General features: G+C 37.2%; 1 protein-coding gene across 1 annotated transcript in view; it reads right to left on the reverse strand.

The window, feature by feature from the left end:
* The window catches only part of LOC126808781 (protein unc-93 homolog A), a 211,048-nt gene extending 187,600 nt beyond the window's left edge, over positions 1 to 23,448 (reverse strand). The window contains exons 1-2 of the mRNA XM_050533765.2: positions 23,395 to 23,448; positions 22,305 to 23,243 (exon numbers count right to left, since the gene is read on the reverse strand). Of these exons, the coding sequence (XP_050389722.2) occupies positions 22,305 to 23,235 (931 nt within the window). The 5' untranslated portion in view covers positions 23,236 to 23,243; positions 23,395 to 23,448. The remainder of the gene's footprint in view (positions 1 to 22,304; positions 23,244 to 23,394) is intronic.
* Between the last annotated feature and the right edge of the window lie 218 nt (positions 23,449 to 23,666).

Consider the following 23,666-nt stretch of genomic DNA (forward strand, 5'->3'; position numbering starts at 1 on the left):
CATCTATCTCTAAAAATGGCGACTGTTTGTTTGAAAGGCCTGTAATATTTCTGATAATGAATCTATTCATATAATTTGTTTGTATACGCTCTACTATATTTTATATGAGGTTACATAATTACGTCATATTAAAAGAATAATCAAATCGGGGAATTTTAATTTTCAGAGATAGGTCTTTTATCGAGAGACGATAAATATATGGTCGTCCGCTTGCCAGCCTATCTTTTATAGTCCCATTGGTGCAGAAAAGTAGGAAAATTAAATAAAATTAAATGAGATTAAACATCCTACTGTTTTGCTCTGAGTGAGCTAATGAAGACAGGCATACACTATATACAGTGTACTATGACGGAAACTTTGCACGGATAGCGGCACTATGGCCTACTCTGATATTGAATTACAACTGTCGGAATGTCTTTTACGTGCATGCCAATATGTACATGAGGACTTGATTTTTTGTATGACCCAAACACCTATACCTTATCCCTTGCCAGATCCTCCGCCCTGCCACAGTCCATAGAAAATTTTCGTCATAGCACTCTGCATTGCGTATGACTATCTTCAATAGTCCGATTGGTGCAGAAAAGTATGAAAATGAATTTTAAATGGGGTTTGAAAATCCTACTATTTTGTTCCAAGTGGGCTAATGAAGAAGGGCATATGCTATAATGGTTAAAATGTTGTGATTTCGGGTTAAAATGCCGTGATGTTGGGTTATCGGTTTACGAAGGGTGATATCAGTCACCATATCTACTGGGTTTCTTTAATACTCATATTTATAGTATTTTATAGAGTCAGACTAGTGGACTAGTGAATGCACGGATTAGTGCACCCACGGACTAGTGAACCCACAGACTAGTAATTGGTTATGATGGAAAAGTGTGTAAAGACCTGTTTTACAGGTTGGCGTGCACTTAGAACTATTGGTAATGACTATATGCGGAAATGCTGCTCTCCAGGCAAAATGTCTTTCCTAGCACATCGTCATTAGTAAGTGCGGTAATGCTGCTGTCCAGGCAAAATTTCTGTCATAGCACATCTTCATTACTAATTTTGATAAAGCCACGGTGGCTAAGTGCGTAAGATGCTGGCTCGGTAATCCGGAGGGCACGTGTTCGATGCCTGCATTGGTGGAGAAAGTTCATCAGGATTTTCCGACATGGTTTCCCCTTGTCAGAGGTGCAGGAACAAGGACAGTAGTCTAGTCACTCAGATGGGACAAAAAACCGAGGTACCATGTATACATTGTCTTGCACGAAAAGATCCCTTGGCAGTTGGATTCGATATTAGTAGTCCATAGTGCCGCTGCTGGGGCAAAATTTCCCTCATAGCACATAGTATGTTATGTACCTGTCTTCATCAGGACAAACCTACATGAGGAAAAACCTACATTTCACAAACTTAGTAATTAGTAACGGGGGGGTTGGATGGCTGAATGGTTAGTGTGCGGGCGCTGTATCATAAAGTCTGTCATTGAGTTGACTGGCGTGGTTTCGGATCCCCGGTTGTACGTGACAAGGAGTAGGGTCGCCTGTCCAACCTCCGGTTTTCTCCCACTGCTAAAGACCCCTACGCGCAAGCGAATTATGTAAATAAAAATTAAACCATATGTTAGTCCCGAAATGACCTAGTTTGTGTCGAGTAGACGTTAAACCCCATTTCTCTCTCTCTCTCTCTAGTAATTAGTAACACACTGGCTAGCAAATGAGGGGTTCAATTTCCGTGTTGGTCGAGAAAAATGAAATGAAATCGGGTTTAACGTCCTACTGTTCTGCTCCTAAACTGAGCTAATGAAGACGAGCATACGCCATACAGTATGCTATGAAGGAAATTTTGCCCAGGCAGCGGCGCTATGGCCTACTTTTATATCAAATTCCAACTACCAAGGGATCTTTCATGTGCACTCCTGTGTGTACACGTGACCTCAGTTTTTCATCCCTGACTAGACAGCTGTTCTTGTCAGGCCCACCGTCCTGTATCACTGACAAGGGGAAAACACGCAGGAAAATCTGGATGAACTTTCTCAGCCAATGCAGGGATCGAACACCCGACCTCCAGGCTAGCGAGTCAGCGTCTTACCCACTTAGCCAACGTGATCCCCATGTTGGTCGAGAAAGTTCCCTTTGTTAGTAGTGGTGTAGGACAGAGGACCTAAAAAAAACAGTGTCTAGTCCATCACGTGGGTGTGCACGTAAAAGAACCCTTGACATTTGGAATTTGAAATGAGAGTAGATCATTCATTCATTCAGTTTCTCTTTGTGTGTCACCTACAGACCGCAACTACTAAAGGAGCTAGATCTCTATTCTTGGGCACTTAGAAATGGATACAAAATGTAATGAAATGAAATGGGGTTTAACGTCCAACTGTTCTGCTCCGAACTGGGCTAATGAAGATGGCCATACACCATACAGTGTGTTATGAGGGAAATTTTGCCCTGACAGTGGCACTACGGCCTACTCTTATATCGAATTCCAACTGTCAAGGGATCTTTTACATGCATGCCAATGTGTACACGGGACCTCGGTTTTTTATCCCATCTGAACAACTAGACAGCTGTCCTTGTCAGACTCTCCGTCCTGCATCACTGACAAGGGGAAACCACGCCGGAAATCTGGATGAACTTTCTCGGCCAATGCAGGGATCGAACACCCGACCTCCAGGCTAGCGAGCCAGGGTCTTACCCATTTTAATGACTAGACGGCTGTCTTGTCAGGCCCTTAATTGTTAGTATCATGACATTAAACTGACATTTGTTTTACGTTTTACAACTAATATCAGGTTTATGTTAGAAAACTAACGTTAGATTTATGTTAGAAAACTAAAGTTAGATTTATGTTATAAAATTAACATTAGATTTACGTTAGAAAACTAACGTTAAATTAACGGTTAAAATTATGACATAAAACTAACACTAACGTTAGATTTACGTCAGAAAACTAACGTTAGATTTACGTCAGAAAACTAACGTTAGATTTACGTCAGAAAACTAACGTTAGATTTACGTCAGAAAACTAACGTTAGATTTACGTCAGAAAACTAACCATAAACTAACGGTTAGAAACCTGATGTAAAATTTACGTTAGATTAACGTTAGAATTATAACCAATAATACATATATAATTATTATGTCTGAATTCCGACTATATATCAATTGTTAGAATGTGCACACACTTGTAATGTTATTTAATCAAGAAGTATTCAAAGGGAAAAAAATTGGTTAGCAATCCGTCATAAAGTTTACGTTACATTTACGTCATTTTCTGACGTAAAAGTAACCATAACCATTATGACGTAAAAGTAACGTAAATTTAACCAAAGAATTTTACCATTATTGGACGCTAACCAAAATCTAACCATAATGACGTAAACTTTACGTAAATCTAACCATCAATGTTAACTGGGTAATGGCTATTATAGATGAATACCCAAATCCCAAATTGCTTTGCAACCTTTCTTTGATTTCACACAGGTAAACCCCCTTAAAAACTATGCTTCCACACAGGTAAGCCCCTTAATCTGCTTCTACACAGGTAAACCCCCTTCCACACAAGTAAGCCAACTAATCTATGCTTCCACACAGGTAAGCCTCTTAATCTGCTTCCACACAGGTAAGCCTCATTTTGCTTCCACACAGGTAAGCCTCCTTTTGCTTCCACACAGGTAAGCCAACTAAACTATGCTTCCACACAGGTAAGCTCACTTACTTTGCTTCAACGTGACAGGGAAGCCATCTAAACTATGCTTCCACACAGGTAAGCCTCTTAATTCGCTTCCACACAGGTAAGCCCCATTTAATTTGCTTCCACACATGTCAGCCATCTAAACTATGCTCCCCTTAAATTGCTTCCACTCAAGCCATCTTAACTTTGTTTCCACAACTTTCACACAGGTAAGCTCCCTTTAATTTGCTTCCACACAGGTAAGCCCCCTTAATTTGCTTCCACACAGGTAAGCCCCCTAATTTGCTTCCACACAGGTAAGCCCCCTTAACTTCGCTTGCGCAGAGATAAGCCCTCTTAGTGTATGTTCCATGTTAGGTTGTGGAATAATAAGGCTGCACAGTCTCACTCAAAGTTATTAAAGAAAAACATTCACTTTACTACTTGCCGACACAGAATAAATAAATTAAAACAACCTTAGTGTATGTCCAATGTTAGATTGCGGAACAACAAGGCTGAACAGTTTCACTCTAAATTAAATTAAAACAACCTTAGTCTCTGTCCCATGTTAGATTGCTGAACAACAAGGCTGAACAGGTTCATCCAAAATTATTAAAGAAAACATTAGCTTTACTACTTGCCTGCACACAGGTAAAGCCCTTTTATATACTAAAAAAGAGGTCAACCGTAGCGTATGTTCCATGTTAGATTGAGGAACAACAAGGCTGAACAGTCTCTCCTAAAATTATTAAAGAAAAACATTCAGTTTACTTCTTGCGGACACAGTAGAAATAAATTAAAACAAACTTATTGTATGTCCCATGTTAGACTGCGGAACAACAAGGCTGAACAGTTTCACCCTAAATTATTAAAGAAAACATTTGCTTTACTTCTTGGCGACACAGTTGAAATAAATTAAGACAACCTTATTTTGTGCTCCATGTTAGATCGCGAAACAACAAGGTTGAGCACGACTCGCCCAAATTATTGAAGAAAACATTCATTACTTTGTCTACACAGTAGAAATTAATAAGACAACCTTTGGTGGATGCTCTATGTTATAATTATATTGCGGAACAACAAAGCCGAACAGGCTCACCCAAAATTATTAATAAAGACAAACAGACATTTAATACATCCTAATCAATCGACCACAGCTAAACACAATTGACGCGTGACGCATGCACGTGCGTGACCCATAGCAACGTTTTTCTTCAAATACTGATATACATATAATATTATTATGCTATTACTATATCTTCTAGATTCAGATTCAGATACTTTCATGTCGAACACTTTAATAGCCGAGAAATAATGCCCGATAATCCTCCATTCTAGCATCCAAGATTTTCTCTGGCCCGTTCATTATCAAAGTTTATGTCAGTCGCAAACCTTTTTCCATCTTCATGTATTGCATTTAAAGTTTCGGTATTTACATCAGGTACTATATTGAGCAATATCTTCGGGGTGAACCATTTCCTCTTAACGCCTTCAGAAATTTATTTGCAAAGGGTTTACTTTCCCGTTCCACGCTGTTTGCGACATTTCAACAGATCGTGAACTTGTGCGCGAACTTGACTTGACTACTCAAGTGTTTCAGACAAAGTAACAGTCGGGACACTTGTCTCTTACGGCAAGGGCCGGTAAGTCAGTGAATAGTGACCGCTGGCCGCATTAGAGGAGTGACCGTTGATTAAAGAGAGAGTAAGAAATGGAGTTTAACGTCCACTCGACACAAACTCGGTCATTTCGGGACTAACATATGGTTTAATTTTATTTCAATAATTCGTTTGCGCGTAGGGGTCTTTAGCAGTGGGAGGAAACCGGAGGATCCGGAGAAAACCCACGAGGTTGGACAGGCGACCCTACTCCTTGTCACGTACAACCTGGGATTCGAAACCACGCCAGTTGACTCAATGACAGGCCGTATGTTACAGCGCGCAGCGCGCACGTGCTAACCATTCGGCCATCCAACCAACCCCCCCCCCCCCCGTTATTTAAAGAGATGAAACAATAGAATTTCTACGGGGGGAATCTATCGTGACCTCTTACAAGATGTCGCTGAACAGGAGTGGCTGCTCGTACAGTATCTATCTTTCTTCTTTCTAATTGATAAGGTGCAACAGGTATTTTAGATCTTAATTTACGACCCATAAGTAACTCGGAGGGACTAAATCCATTGCGAAGGGAGGCATTTCTATAATTCAGAAAAGCAATATAAGCATCTTTAGCAGGCATGAGCTGTTTCGCAGGGGTGGGACGATTTACCCAACAATACTACCCAATAGCATCCAATACTCACCCAATACCACCTCAATATCACCACATACTACCCAATGATCACCACACCACATACAACATAATGATGCAAAATAGACATGTCATTTTTTTTTTTTTTCAAAAATCGAAGGCTATATCGCGGGAAATGTACTTCAATTGCGATAACGATGTCTGGCTGTTCTATTTGCTTCCCTATACCACTCAAAACAAGCCAATAATAACCCAATACTGCTATAAATACTCAACAAATACTACCAATATGATAAAATAACAACCTAATATTGTCAAATAACAGCACATTAGTATATTTACTGCAACGAATATTCGATATTTTGCAGACAATTGACATGTTTACCCAGTTATCTCCCTTTACAACTGATAAATAGATTTTAGATTGCTGCTCAGATTAATCATCTTCTTTGGCTTTGCAGCTGGTTTCCAAGACGTCAAACTTAAAATAAGAAAAACAAATATGACGATATACCTAATATTGTCAAATAACAGCACATTAGTATATTTACTGCAACGAATATTCGATATTTTGCAGACGATTGACATGTTTACCCAGTTATCTCCCTTTACAACTGATAAATAGATTTTAGATTGCTGCTCAGATTAATCATCTTCTTTGGCTTTGCAGCTGGTTTCCAAGACGTCAAACTTAAAATAAGAAAAACAAATATGACGATATACAATATATTTTTATTCTCAGAATGACCCATCTCTCTCTTACCGCTTGATAGTGACAAGGCGTAGGGTCGTCTGTCAAACAAGATGGGATTTCTCTGGTCCCCCGGTTTCATCTCACTGTTAAATGGGTGCCGCTGTTAATGAAATAATATTGAACTATACGTTAGTCCCGAAATTACCTGGTTTGTCGATTGTTTGTATTTATTTTAAAATTAATCCTTTAACAAAACATATTGCATAAAGTTTTTATTAATTTTTTGAAGTAGAGCATTACACATTTGTAATAAACATGTGCATTGTAATAAACAGGTGCAATTTCGTTAATTTTAAAATAAAACATCGTCCATTAAGTAAATATGGAATAACTTAATCGTTGACATGAAAAAATAAATATAAACATATGCGTTTTGTTTTTTTGTTTGTTTTTTTGTTTGTTTGTTTGTCCATTAAGTAAACGTGGAATAACTTAATCGTTGACATGAAAACAAAAATATAAACATATGCATTTTTTTTTTTTTTTGTTTGTTTGTTTGTTTGTTAAAGCAATCACTATTAAGTTAATTTTAAAATAAATACTTATATGTGCAATTTGGTGTGAAACACATTCGTTAATTTTAATAGTTGACATGAAAATATAAATATAACCATATGAAATTTAAAAATACATTCCCGCTTACAAACTGAGTGATTTGATGATATATTTGGACTAAGAACACATTCAAACTAATTATTTATCACAATTTTGCTTCAAATCCTTCTCAAAACATTGTTATTGTCAGGGAGTACCCCTGCTATAAAAAATCGATCAAAAGACGGCATGTTTGTGTCACGTGACTTACCCCTCTCGGTACCTAGCAACGGGTGCGAAGCCGGAGGAGAATTCATTCCATATACAAGACGATATTGTCTTTATTACAAATATCGAAGCCCAACAAATTCTCGGATTATCCACTGCCCATTTTTTTCCATGGATTTTAACCCAGAAACTGCTGTACCATCAAGTTTATCAACATATACATCAAACGCTCACTAACGCTGGGTGATTAGGCAATCTTCGCGTGCTACCTTTGACATTTTTGCCCTGTATGCAATCCATGGGTGTTTTTCATGGAATCCAGTATTTTTCTAGTAAGATTGGATGTTTCTACTTTCCATATATATTATACCAGAATTGCCACACTTTTATTGGAAATAAACACCAGATAAATACTTTTCTGAGAAAGTATCTTTAAAATAATTACAAACGTATGCAATTTGGTGGATTAAATGTCGCAGCTATATGCGGCGCCTAAATAAAAGTTTAGACTCGCTGCTTTAAGTGTTCGGGATAGTTTGAGGAGAAATGATAACGCAAGATGGTTTTAAAAGTTTATATAAATATCACATACATGTAGTTACAACAAAATAATATAATGATCATTCCGCGAACGCGGTTAGAGGTTAAAGATGAAGCATCAGAGCATCACATGAAGAACGTCAAAAGCCTCATGGATAAGAATAACAACATGCCCTGAAACAAAAATACATTCCATACTAAACTAATGATACAAGTCAATGTTATACAATCTCAATCATATCACAGTAAACCCAATGATTGAGTTCCATCTTTGGATAAAGTCTCTAAATTATTTCATAAAATCATAATATATAATCATTCATTCTACACACTTTATTTCACAAAATAAAGTTACATATCTAGCATTCATGTATTTTAAAGTTATGTAAATGTGTCTTATCAATTTGTGGAAATGAGCTGTATGAGTCTCAGGAACGAACCAGTCATCCAAGCAGAAAAAGAAGAGTGAGCAAAGATACTGATTCATATCTTTTAATAAAATGCGCCACCCAAATAACCAATCAGAATACAACAAATCATATCACCTGATAAACAACCTCCAAGTGAAATGTACAACAAAACCTTCTAGAACAAAAGTAACTCCTCAATATTTTAAACTAAGGACACAAAGAATAAATTCCACCAAACATAAGAATCAATTCTTAGTTCCCACAAAACCAAGACTTCAAAAGTATAACTACAATAGAAACGTATATACACCACAACCCGTAACATCTTTTTTTACTTTTTTAAGTATGAAAAATAAAACTTTAAATCCCATTAATTAAATAACAAGACCAAACAACCAAACGGACAAACTGAAAAGTAGCAAATTATACCCAGCTACATAAACAGATTCGTTAAATTTAATAGTTGATATGTGTGTGTGTGAGAGAGAGGGGGGGGGGTGTTTAACATCCACTCGACACAAATTAGGTCATTTCCGGTCTATATTTCAATAATTCGCATGCGCTTATAGAGGTCTTTAACAGTGGGAGGAAACTGGAGACCGTGTCTATTCATTTAGGTGGTAATGACACCGCCGCGACATCGTCACCTGTGGATATATACTGTAGAATAATTAGAATTTGTTCAATAGTGACAATATTCGAAGAATCGGTAAAATTTTGACAAGAGGGGATTTTTCAAAGGCGCCTGGTTTGGAACCGGAATCATTTAAAAGACAAAGGAAACGCGTAAATAAGTTATTATAATACAGATATGAAGATAAATTCGTGTGCTTTCCTGAATTATACCCAAATGATTTTTACAGGACACCGTGCACTTGTAGACAGCGTGTTCTCATACTAAAATCACCAGGATGAAGAAATATAGTATAAGAAGACTTTTGAGTAGGCCATGAAACCGTTAAATGAACATTTTTAAATCAGCCCCTAAAATACTCTTTTATTTGGATGTTTGGCTGTTTATTTTATAAACTGATTTTATTTTAATGCATTGTTAAATCTTTGTTAATTTCTTTTAAAACTCCTTTTATTTTATGTTATGTTACATGCTGATATGCCTTTAACGTGTAAATATTGTATGAATAAACTATAGCGGAGGCATCCATAATAACTTGTTTTAACTTTGTCGTCTTGGAAACAAACTGCAAAGCCCAACAAGATGATTAATCTGAATAGCAATCTAAAATCTATTCATCGGTTGTAAAGGGAGATAACTGTGTAACTATTTCAATGTTCTGCAAAATATCGAATATTCGTTGCAATTATTATACTGATGTGCTTCTAATTGACGATATTAGGTTTGTATTTTCTAATATTGGGTAGTATTTGATAAGTATTTGGTAGTATTGGGTTATTATTTGCTTGATTTGGGTGATATAGGGAGGCAAATGGAACAATCGGGTCGTTAATCACATTTGAAGTACATTTCTCGCGATATATCTCACTATTTTTGAAATAAAAATCAAGTAATATGGTAATTTTGCACCATTATGTTGTAGTGTTGGGTAGTATGTGGTAATATTGGAGTGGTATTCGGGTGGTATTGGGTAGTATTGGGTAAATCGTCCCACCGGCTTCGCAGTTTGAACTCGGCGTTATGCTTCACCGTTACCGGAAGAATGAGTTGGACTCATCGTTTGATGCGTAAAACCATAATCTTTAGCAAATTGGGCAAATTCATCTGATGAATAATGACAACCATTATCACTGACCAATATTTCTTGGATACCGTTATGCGAATAATTAATTGCACAGTTAGATGATAACCCAATTAACTGTACAACTTCTATTTATACCCATACTTTTTCTCGACTCTTTGATGAAAATGGGAGGGTATACACCGATACACGGCCACTTTTCAAGGCCACTTTTGAAAAGTGGCCGTGTATCAGTTGAAAAGTGGCCGTGCATCAGTTGAAAAGTGTCCGTGTATCAGTTGAAAAGGGACAAAAATAACAAAATCATGATTTACATATTTGTTTGAACATCTACAACCCGTTTTGAACATGTTATGGCAAAAGAGTCATCATTTTCAACTGTCTCAGCACTTTTCGAATGTGCGTCACTCTCAGTCATATTCTTACATTTTGTCTCATATTTCGTTACATTTTGATATCTAGTCGTACTTTCACATTTTGTCGCACTTTCACATTTTGTCGCGGCTTATGGTCATCCGCAGCAGATAATCCAAATATTTTACTATTATAAATTAATCTCTTGGCATTTTCAACACTAAAAACTTTCACATTTTGTCGCGGTTTATGCTCATCCGCAGCACGTAATCCAAATATATTACTAGTATAAATTAATCCATTGGCATTTTCTACACTACAAACTCGAGAACTCTACAATTCCAACTCGTCTTCATTTAATGGCTGTTCTTGTTTTTGTCTGTCAGTGGATGTCGCGAAGTTAATGAATTCATCTGTGCGGAAATTAGCAAATGTACCTTGCTTATCAAAAAAGTTAAAATCCAACTTTTTGTACTGATCTCGAAGTGTCACCATATTCCTATGCAATTGGTATTTTTCCTCGTGTTTGGCGGAATTCGACTCATCTGCATGGCTTTAATGTATAAATGCCCGAAGTCCCACTTCGGAATATGTCCGCTACTACCGCGATACCTTTTAACACTTTGTAACTTCTATAAAATCCCCGGTTGTACGTGGCAAGGAGTAGGGTCGCCTGTCCAGCCTCGTGGGTTTTCTCCGGGACCTCCGGTTTCCTCCCACTGCTAAAGACCCCTACGCGCAAGCGAATTATGTAAATAAAATTAAACCATATGTTAGTCCCGAAATGACCTAGTTTGTGTCGAGTGGACGTTAAACCCCATTTCTCTCTCTATAAATTCTGGCGTCCTTCCATGTGCACCTCCGGCTTATATACAATCTGGCGTAGGAATGCCCTACAAAGTAGTCGGGCTCAGACCACTAACCACAACCCTCCTCCCCGTTCTCTTTCGGGAGGTTAGCCTCTCCCGGGCTACATAAGAAACAATTTGAAATTATCCATTCACACACCATACACTCAGGCGACGGTATCTTATTTACACCGTAACATTCACCCAAACACGCCCTTTCAAACCAAACAAATATATATACAATTATACACATAATAACCCCTCCTAACCTAGGACAGAGTTATTAGTTGTACTCCCCTACCCCCTTCCCTTTGACCCGCCAAAACGTACCGGGACCAAAATCCTAATTGCAATTAGGAAACACATAGTCCTTATCTTCCCAGTAATTTGATATAACGGAAACGCTTTCTCGGCAAATTGCTTTATAAATGTTCGGTGATAAATAGCAAAACCCAAAAACGATTCGGCTTCTCTAGTAGGCCTACATGTTGGCACCGTCCATTTTCCACGGTTTTTATAGTGTGCTCAAGAAAGGTAAAATTCCCTAAATCAAATGATCTTTAGCAAATACGTCCTGGTATTCGACGAGTAACTTAGACAATTTTAATTGGTCAACTGGAGCTAACAGTCCTTTTGATCTGTCATATAAATCTATTAAATGCTCTGGAATCTTAAGTAAACCAGCGTTACTATCTTGCACTTCACCCGTCTCTAACGGTTTTAAGACGTCATTTTCATTAAATTCGACTGCCTTGCCAACAGCTTGATTAGTCTCTAATACAATCGTTTCTTGTGACGGATTGATTAAACATATCCGGGGAAATTCCGTTTCGACGTGAGAATGAGCAGATCGAGCTATCAACAAATTAGGATGATTTATGGGTTCTATAACATATCGCGATAGGCTTTTACATAGACTACATCCCACACGCGCTACAGTTAACGGTGGTATATGAGTTCGTTTCCCAACAGCAATATCAGCATGTTCGTCACATTCATCGTTTTCACTATAAATTAAGTCAAAAACATCATCTTCTATTTGCAACTTGACCGTTAACATATCAATTCGGACTTTATTGGCGCGCATAAAATCTAAACCTAGCAACATGTCATCTTCGATTGGAGCGACATACAAATGATCTAGTTCCATTTGAAAAGAGCCAAGATCTATTTCAGCGGAGCCAACGATAAAACATGGAAAATCCATTTCGCGGCTAACAGTATACAACTTAACATCCGTAATTTTTGGCGGTTTTTTCTTAAGTATTTCATAGCGTCTATCACTAAGAATAGTGCATTGACTACCCGTATCTATGACAGATAAGATATCTTCTCCCTGTACTTTTACTTTTAATTTATACATAGCATCAGTATTGACGCGACAAATACTCGCAGGCGCGAATATTATACCTATGACACCATCATCAACGGTATTAGCTGGAACAATATTAACACCAAACTCCGGTGCAACGGTGTTTTCAACAGTGGCACCGACGGCTACGGTGGTATCACAAACCGGATCAAGAAGCTCACTCCTGCATTTTGGTGTACTGCTTAGACCGGCGTCGCTTAACGTCTCGTCAAAAAGTAATAAAGGCGAATCATAATTAGGTGGGACCGGACGCTCGCCCGTTCGTACGATCCTTTCTAGTTTAAATCCGCAACGAAAGCCACGTGTTTGTCGGCATCCGTTTTACCAGACAAAGGTGTAGGCCTACTATGCCTAGGAGAAAATAAATTCGGACACTCCCGCTTATAATGACCCTGCTTTCCACAATGAAAACATGCAACTTGTTCCCTGGAAGGAGAGCGAGATCTAGATGGAGATCTTGAACAAGATTTCAAATGATCAATAGATTCCAATAAGTCAGACAATGAAGCGGTATTTATATTTACCCACATAATTTCAAACTATCCAAGATCTAAACCACTTTATTTGTTAATGTATAAACAATACCAATTAATTAGACATCAGGGATGTATCACAATGTTATGTAATCACGTGCTAGTCTGCACGTGCAATGCACACGCACCCGTGTGTGTTACGAGTAATAAATAAACAACGTGTATAATTCACACAACAATATGAATATCAATGATTAAACAATTATCCCTACTATAACTTCTCCTCCCCGTCAATAGAAAAAAACTTTTTTTCAATCAACGTAAACTTAAATAATTTTTATCCGGTACTACCAAATAAAGTGTTTATCACCGAAGTCCCACTTCGGATTATGTCCGCTACTACAACGATACCTTTTAATACTTTGTAACTTCTATAAATTCTAGCGTCCTTCCATGTGCACCTCCGGCTTATATACAATCTGGCGTAGGAATGCCCAACAAAATAGTCCCGTCTACTGTCGGGCTCAGACCACTAACCACAACAGCTTTAATTTCTTGTTCTGTGAAGGATCGGGAATCTAAATCTTCGCGATCATTGAAATATCTTGCAGAACTGATATTCTCGGTCTTAGAAATATATATCTGTGACATTATAAAGTAGGATTCTTCGACGAATTCCCGCATTCATTTCTGCCATCCACTACAATCGACACAGCCAGGATGTTGACAAAACAACAAGAAATGGCTATTGTACAAAATGATTGGATGACGTTTGCTTTTCTCAACCAATCAATATCCCTGTTATGAACATTTTCCCTGTCCTGATTTAAACCGTGAAATGCACGTGCGGTGTACTGACATCATTTACCTGAGTAGAAATAAGCGTTTGCGATGAGATAATTGGGGGGGCTCTAAATGGGAAACTTTGAAAAATTTGTGAAATGAAAAATGCTTTTGAAATTGGAAAAATAGAAAAAATCTCTATTTCTCGAAAAAGTATTTAGTATAAGTCAGTTATATACCTTGTTTTCTCGGTGTATGGGTTGATACACCGTCTCGTTTTTGAGTGGAGATCTCTTCGGCTTCGCCTCGGAGCCCCACTCAAAAAAGAGACGGTTTATCAACCCATACACCTTGAAAACAAGGTATATAACTATTACATACCTAGAATAATAATCTATTACAAGTAAATAAGTTACATTTTTGTTTTCAAACAAATCTGATACAACCTTTTGCCATGGCAATTTTGGACATTCTGTAGGGTCTAAAGGTTCTAATCTATTAATTTGTTTCTTACAACAGAACTCACAATTTGTTATGAATGTTGCAATATCGTTACTTAAACCTGGCCACTATACTGAACTATTAGCTAATTCTCTACATTTATTTATTCCTAAATGACCGTCATGTATTTTTGACAATATATCAGATTGTAATAATTTTGGAATAACAATCCTGGAATCATACATCGGCATCTCATCAACAACAGATAAATTACCTCTATGCAAATAATAAACTCTTAATTTAGTGGACAACTTTTGCATATTTTCTGGCCAACCTTTTAAACAAAGAAATAATATTTATTTACAAACGTCATCACTATTTTGATGTGACCTAATTTGTTGTAATCTTTTATTTGAAGCAGGTCAATGATTCATAATAGAAAGGACATAAACACATGTATCATTCTGGAATATAAGATCATCATAAATAGCTTTAGCATGAGGGGCACATGACAATGTATCAGCATTATACAAGTTTTTTCCTTGTACATGTACAATATCATATGAATACCTCATTAATCTTAACCTAAATTGTCTCAGATGCACTGAAATTAATCCTAATTTAAAAAAAAATTCCTGGAGGAAAACACCCCAGTCACTCAAGGGGGCGGAATACATACTATAGTACGAACAATTTAAACAAACAACAATGGGGCCCCCACACAGTTGGTACGCCCCGGGCCCCACAAGGTTAATCCGGCACTGGCAAGAGCTTCCTTGTCAATTTGCGCATACCTTTGCTCAGTCTCGGTTAAGCCCCTTTATGCATAAGCAACAGGACGCCAGTCATTACTATGGCACTGCAAGATTACCGCGCCAAAACTTAGGATGATCAGTCAGCACTTATTTTAGTGTTAAGCTCAGGATTAAATAACGCTAATACTGGAGTGTCCGTTAACCCTTCAGCTATATTCTGAAGTGAGTTTTCTTGTGTTTTGTCCCAAATCCAAGCATAATCTTTACACAATAGACCACGAAGCGGTTTAGTTATTTCAGCAAGATTTTCAATAAATGTCGACAATTGATTCATTATGCCTAACAAACGCCTTATATCTGAAACATTTTGGGGTTGTGGGAAATTCTAAAAAGCACTTATCTTATCTAATTCAGCACGAATGCCTTGTTTGTTGGCTCACAATTTGACCCAAAAATTTAATTTCACTTTTTCCAATTTCACATTTTGATTTATTCAGTGTTAATCCATGTTCGCGAAGTCTTGTGGGAACTTTTCTTAATTTTAAATCACGACCCTCCTGAGAAATTCCAAATACTACTATATCATCCATTAGACAGGCGACGCCTTCTAATCCTTCAAGAATTTTACACATTTTTTTCATGAATAGTTCCGGTCCGCTCGAGATTCTAAACGGAAGCCTTAAATAAGGGAAACGACCAAAAGGACTCATAAATGTAGTTAGATATGACGATTCCTCAGTTAACGGAATTTGATGAAAACCGCCATTAGCATCTAGCTTTGAGAACACTCGTCCTCCAGCTATTTGTCCAGGAACAAGATCGACAGACGGGAGTATATGACGTTCTCGTCTTACAGCTTTGTTTAGCTTTGTCAAGTCAACACAAATACGAACGCTTTGTTTTTCATCAAGCTTGCGCTTTTTCAGTAGTACAGTTAAGTCGTTTTAGCCCCGCCTTCACCAAAGGTAACATAGGTATAGCAACTCTTCTTGGTACATCAACTGAATATTGTTCAGCATTATCAGTTAGTTGAATATGATATGGTTCCCCCAATTTACCTAGACCAGTAAATAGTTCCGGAAATCCCGCTAAGGTTGACAACGATTGATCAATATTACCCATAAATAGTACAACGCCAATTTTATGACAAACCTCTCTACTTAATAAAGGCATACTGAGTTGATCTATGCGAATATCTTTTCTCGAACCATAATGTCATTTCAGCTTAACTCAGCTTATCAAGATGATGATTATCAGATATAATGAGAATACGGTTTGAAGTAAGTAACCCTTTCTCGTTAAAATATTTGATATAAGATTGTTTTGGTACCACAATGAGCATCTGTATTAACTTTAAATATGGCATCTACTTGACCTAGTTTAATATTAACTCACCAGTCATTAGTAGATTTAGCACTGGGTTGATCTCCTGAATTCACTGCACATGTTTCATCCTGAAAGTCTTCATTTTCGTGTGAACGTCTCTTGATCTGTCATTTGACCTCGATAAACATACTGATCTGTAGTGACCTACTTTATGACAGCTACTTCATACAGCTCTTCTAGCTGGACATGGACCTTCCCCATGGGGATGTTTTCCACAGTATTTACATCGCCCATTTCCGTTTCTACCATTTTCAGCCGGTTTTCTGTAAGTCGTTTGCGGCTTTTGTCTAAAGGCTTTATTGTCAGTACCTTTATTACCATAATAATTATTACCATTCCTAGACCCATGGTATGATTGTTGTCTCTGGTGTGATGTGTAGCCATTCCGTACTTCATGGAATGTTTCTTCAACCTTTTCTTACTGTTGAAAAAGTTTATTATTTTGGTAACTGATCTCAGCAGCTCTACAGGAGTCAATTACTTGTTACTTGTTGTAACGTGTAATCAGCTTTCATTAGAAGATCTCTTCTTAATTTATTGTCCCTTATTCCATTTAAAATTCTATCACGAATACACGAGTCTTTCAAGGGTTCGAGTTCACAATCATTGGCAAGATTGCACATATCAGAATGAAAAGCATCAAATTTCTTTTCAGGTTGTTGTACCCTGGTGTTAAATTTATGTCTTTCTACTTGGATGTTCTTTAGGGGTGTACAGAATTTATAAAACTTTCCAGGAATAGTCTCAACATTTTCTTTATTCTCACCATCTTCCCAGTGAAAACCATTATAAACTTTGACAGCATTAATTCCGATGACATGAAGAAGAATGTTCGCCCCTCTTTTCTTTGCGTTTTTTTGTCGTAACCAGAAACAATCATGTTGATCTCGAAACTCTGCCTAAATACTTTCAAATTTCTAAGCTAAATTTCCCTTTAAACTCAGTGGATCAGGTTTGTGACATTGGATTATTCATGATTTTTTATTTACGTCGAACCTGTCAGTCCAGAAACTTCAACACTCGATTTCAGCAGTCCGGAAACTTCCACGCTTGATTTTAGCGAAAATGAGGCTGCGAGAAAACGTGGGCATATTGACGACTAGCTTCTAGAAATTTTTCATCACAAATACTTCCTGAAATCTTCACACACACACAATATCATGACAATAAACAGATTCTCGGGTTCCTCCTGTACAAAGTGACCAATTCTGACACCATGTTGTATAGTGTATTGTGCAGTATTGGCCGTAATAAAGAGACAGCAAATTAGACGTAACAGTTTATTAGGAAGCCATGATGAAAAGCCCATAACAGTAATGACGTCACGTTAAAGTGACAATGTTAAAGAGGCGATAACACTACAATTTTCTCATTCGTCAGGCGAAGCTCTGCCATTCACTTTATCAATCGCCTGTCGAAACCCTGTCATTCCGTCATTCGTCCGGTGAACCCAAAGCCCAGCTCAGGCATGGGGCCCCGCTCCGGTTAAGCTGGGCTGTGAGTGAACCCGTGTGATTCTCCGCCATTCGTCAGATGAACCCATGTCATTCTCTGTCATCCGTCTGGTAAACAGGTATCATTTACTTTGTCATTCGTCTGGTGAACCTGTGTCACTTGCTTTGTCATTCTTCTGGTGAACCTATGTCATTCACTTTGTCATTCGTCTTATGAACCTGTGTCATCACTTTGTCATTCTTCCGGTGAACCTATGTCATTCTCTGAAATTTGTCTGGTGAAGCCGTCTCATTCAGTTTTTCATTCGTCTGATGAAGCTCTGTAATTCGTTTGGTAAACCTCTGTCATTCGTCCGGTGAATCTCTTGTCATCCAGCTTATCATTCGTGGTAAATTACTGTCATCCACTTTGTCATTCGTCTGGTGAACATATGTCATTCTCTCTGTCATTTGCCTGGTGATTTCTGTCATCCTCTCTGTCATTCGCGTTTTGAAGCTCTGTCATTCTTTTTGTCAGTTGTCTGGTGAACCTCTGTCATTATCTTTGTCATTCGTCTGGTGAACGTGTATCCTTTTCTGCCATTGGCCTGGTGAACCTCTGTCATTCGTATGGTGAACCCGTGTCATTCGGCTGGTCAACATTTGTAATTCTTTTTGTCATTTGTCCGGTGAACCCGTCTCATTAACTTTGTTATTCGTCTGATGAAGCTCTGTCATTCTCTATGACATTCGTCTGCTGAACCTGTGTCATTTTCTGTCAACGGAGGAATGCCAAAGTGAATGCAAGGGGTTCACCAGATGAATGACATAGGTTTACTAGACGGATGACAGAGAATGACATGGGTTCACCAGACAAATGACAGAGAATGACGCCGGTTCAGAGGACAAATGACAGCTTCACCAGACGAATGACAGAAAATGACAGAAATCACCAGATCAATGACAGAGAACACAGATTCAGCGGACGAATGACAAAGTGAATGACAGAATTCACCGGACGAATGACAAAGCTTAACCAGACAAATGACAGAGGTTCACCAGACCAATGGGAGAATGACACGGGTTCACCAGACAAATGGCAGAAAATGACATGGGTTCACCGGACGAATGACAGAGCTTAACCAGACGAATGACAGAGGCTCACCAGACGAATGACAGGATGACACGGGTTAACCAGACAAATGGCAGAGAATGACACTGGTTCAGAGGACAAATTACAGCTTCACCAGACGAATGACAAAGTAAATGACAGAAATCACCAGATGAACGACAGAGAACACAGATTCAGCGGACGAATGACAAAGTAAATGACAGAATTCACCGGACGGACGAATGACAAAATGAGTGACACAGAATGACACGGGTTCACCAGACGAATGACGAAGAGACTGACAGGAATCACCAGACGAATGACAGAGTGACACAGATTCACCGGACGAATGGCATAGTGAATGACAGAATTTACCGGACGGACGAATGACAAAATGAATCTCTTATCATTGTCTGTGTCACTCGTCCGGTGAACACGTGTCCTTCTCTTCGTCAGTCTTTTCATGAACATGTCAATATCTTGGTCATTCAATAAACAAAGCTAGGAACTATTCCATACATAGTACCGTATGTTCCATAGAATTAAACACAGCAATTGAATCTTGATTTTTATATTAGAAAATAACAAATAGTATCTAGACTCTATGTATCATTTCTGTTATTAGATTGATTTATCTTCAATATAAATGTAACTCGTGGATCGATGGAGTAAGCATCGGATCCACCACTAATAAAAATAAATTAAGTAGATATTTATTAAACTCAATACTGTAGTTGAATTATGTTGGCTGAAGGGTTACAGTTATTGCTTAGAAATTCCTTGTCATTTGGTTGTCATTCGTCAATCTTGAGTCCCTGAAATGCCATTTCCTGAATTTTGCCGAATTCTGATGGCCAAAAAATATTTATAACAGGATTAAAATTGATGAATTCATGTTATTTATTAAGAATTTTGCAAGAATGTACAAAGTACTGTGAATCTGTAACAACTTATGAAAGTGATAATTACATCATTTACATGGGCCTATATCATCGATATATTGTTGTGGTGAGTATACATAAATCCGCAAAGATATGACTATGTCCTCATATTTTTATCAGGCGTCCGCGCTTAGTCAAGTTTGACCACCGATCGGCGATTTTGCCAAGATCGATTGTGTCCGTCAGGTTAAGCTCACATGCAAGAGTCAATAGATCATTGAGGGGTTCCTGTTTTAATACTGAACGCATAAACAGTTTTATACTAATTTGAGCTTTGAAAAACTGGCGCGTATTGATATCTAATCAAAGCAATCAAACCTATACACAGATATATTCATATTAAACATACATTATGCAAGAGCTAAATCTGCATATTGCAGGTCTTTCTTTAGGCCTGAAATGTTATCTAAATTATTAATTAGACATAAATTAACTGATCCAGACCATAATCAACTCTCGATGCCATCGCTAGCTTGCGATATTTAACGGATTGGAATACATTTTTTGAAAAATAATTAAACGTAAAAATGGATAATCAAGACTTTGTTTTTCATCGTACCGACTTTAGTAATGATGATCGAGGCTAGCCTAAAATTCAAAAGCTAATAATTTATTTCGGTTCAGAGTGGAGCAATCTGACTGAAATTTTTAGCATATTCTATTTACGTTATCTATTTTTTTAACTATTATAGGGAGAACTGTCAACTCTTTATCAAATTTCTCATAATGTCCCTTTAAGTGTTTGGAATTTTCCCCTCTATTTTGGCATAGTTTGATTACCGCATTTATTCATTTAGTCACCGATGCATAATTTTAAAGCGGGAATTTCATATTTTCTAAGAAAGTCAAAACATAATTATTATTATGTCTTTTGCTCAATAGGTTATTAACTCATTATTATACGACCATGGGCATTATTTCCCACCCTTAAAAATCATTGACACAGGGAATAATAACACAATTACCTCCCTTGTTTTCATATTGCCTCCATGCATTAGCTACCTTCAAACGTTGGAATTTTGCCAATTTCTCAGCTGGCAACAGTGAATTATAGGATTAATAGGATTATTGTTTAACAAGGTAGGACGGTTTATGGATACCATCTATTTTAAGGCTTTATTTTAATAAATTTTAAAAATATAACTTAAAAATATGAAATTGCAGCTTTAAGACTGACTGCACTTATTGTAAGACCGACTATCCCCCCCCCCCCCCCCGCCAACATTTACGCCCCCGAATGGATGTCTTAATGCAATAAATATATTATTTATACATCTCATTCCATCACAGAGGTTTGCTCCTGTGTGTCAATTTCGTAAAGGTTTAGCTCCTGTGTGTCAATTTCATAAAGCAAAAGTCTCCCATTAAAACAATTATTCTAAATATGATAAGTCCTCAAATTCCTTGTTGTGTAACCATGTATCTTGCTGAAATAATAGAAGTAAGTGTTCATCTCAGTTACTAAGTCACTCATAATTGAAGAAAGAAATTACTTAAATGTATTTTGTAAACCTGTTAAGCAAATCTAGCAAACATATCCCAACGGTTCAATATTCTGAGTTAAAAAAATCTGACATGGTAAATAGGCTGTTTTTTTTCATATATTGCATTTGATTTCGGTATTTAAACCCACTTGTATTCACAGTGTCCTATAACATATGTCACTTTAAGCAACTGTCTATATTTTTTTTATCAATTATTAAAATTGAAACATATTCCTCCATTTAATATTGAATAATACTAGCATAAGTTTTACTACTATTTGATCTTACAGTACACTAAGTCTGCATATACATAACATGAATATATTCATTATACATGTCATATAATAATGTAGATTTAGAACTGTCTGAATTAGAATCTGGAGAAATATGAACTATAAGAAAGAAATAACTCTTAAAATACCAACATTGAACAGTCCCTGAGGGTTAATCCATTTTACTATTGGTCAACTAATTAGAGCAATGGAACCGTGCCAGTTTGACTTGTGACCTTTAGCAGAATATCGGAACATGTAATCGGTAATTAGAATGTGATTAGCTTGGCGTGATCTCGATGGTGGGATATTCAGTCAAATATTAGAGCAGAAATCTCTTACAGGTCTCAGACAATAAATTCTTCTAATTCTATAAATGAATGTCTGAAAGATGGTGCATTCAACTAACTTACAATAATGTCAATCCATGTGGCTGGCATTATTTATTCGTGAACCTGATAGACAAATAAGTAGTAGTCCATACATCTACTTAAAAATCTGACTTTAATTAAAAGTTCAATTAATTCAAATAAAACAGAAAATCAGAAAAAAAAACAAACCTGCATACTCTGTTGTAAATAATAAAGGTGGACTCGATCTCTGATCACATGGACTTAATGCTCCACACTGTCCCGTTGACCCTACTGACTCACCGACTGCAGTATCCATATCATATATGTAGTTCACATTACTATAGTTCGCAGGCGGTATTTCTGTCTTCTGTGACAATAAAACTGAGGATATCAAATTTCCCCAAATGTGTGTCGTTTGAAAACATGCTAAAAATATTCCATGGAAACGGAACATTTCGTGGTCAAGTTGGTCTTTCGTAACTCTCGCTGAATCAAAAGCTAGTTTTAATATATAGGATATTTCAGCACTCCATAATATGCCTTGTCCAAATCCTGCTAACAAAGCTGTTGGAATTAAAGTATAAAATCGTGGATAAAAATTTGCTCCAAACCATATAAGAAAACACAACATTCCAATTGAAAGCGCCCATTTAGCCGTAAAAACATTTATAACGATTGGAGCAAAAATACACGTTAAAAACATGGAACCATACACACACATCATCGTTATTATTCCAAGATGACTGGAAGAATTAATAGAAGATTGTAAATTCTGAATTCCACGAAAAGCTGAGAAAATTAAGATAAAACCAGCACATAAAACAATTAAATTTTTCTTAAAAGTAAAAACAATAACAGAAGGTATACTGCTTCCCTGTTCACTGGAACACGGAGTTGCTTCATCCCCGACATCGCCCAGTGTTGTCATATGGGATACGCTGTTGTGGAACTGTTTATGTTCGTCAATTCGTTCTAATGTAGGCATCATCTTCTCATGAACCTTTTCATCATTAATATAGAATGTCAATTCTTTGTTTTTAATTTCGTTACCTTCTGTTTGTTCGGGGATATCTTTAAGTTCTATTTCATGGCTATTCCTTGTAACTTTAATGTAACTTTCTTTACGATTTCTCTTCATGACATCATCTATAAAATCTTCAGATTGTTCCCATGGTTCCGATTCAGAATTTACATTCCGTGTAGCGTATCTATAACTTTCACTACGTTGTCTGTTGCATTGTGTAGCGAGGGTGTAGCTAGGTCTTCGAGGCCTGTATAGACCAAAACCAAGACTTACACTCCCAAAATCCCACGGTGAAAGTGACATGATGTCTAAGTTGAAAGATCAACAAGGAAATATTGGTAGCCTAACATTATAGACTGGTTTCTACGCCTCTGAAATAGACAAAAAATAAATCAAATTTCTCACTGCATAATCGACGCTAAAAAAGTATTCAAATTGATTATTTAACATTCAATTATATGGTAGATAATCTCCTGGCTTGGATCCAATTCGATTGAAAAAGATGCTCATTAAAATATTGTACCAAAATGGTGCTGGCTTGTTTG

The sequence above is a fragment of the Patella vulgata genome, chromosome 1 (assembly GCF_932274485.2).
Source record: "Patella vulgata chromosome 1, xgPatVulg1.2, whole genome shotgun sequence".
In the NCBI taxonomy this organism is placed as follows: Eukaryota; Metazoa; Mollusca; class Gastropoda; family Patellidae; genus Patella; species Patella vulgata.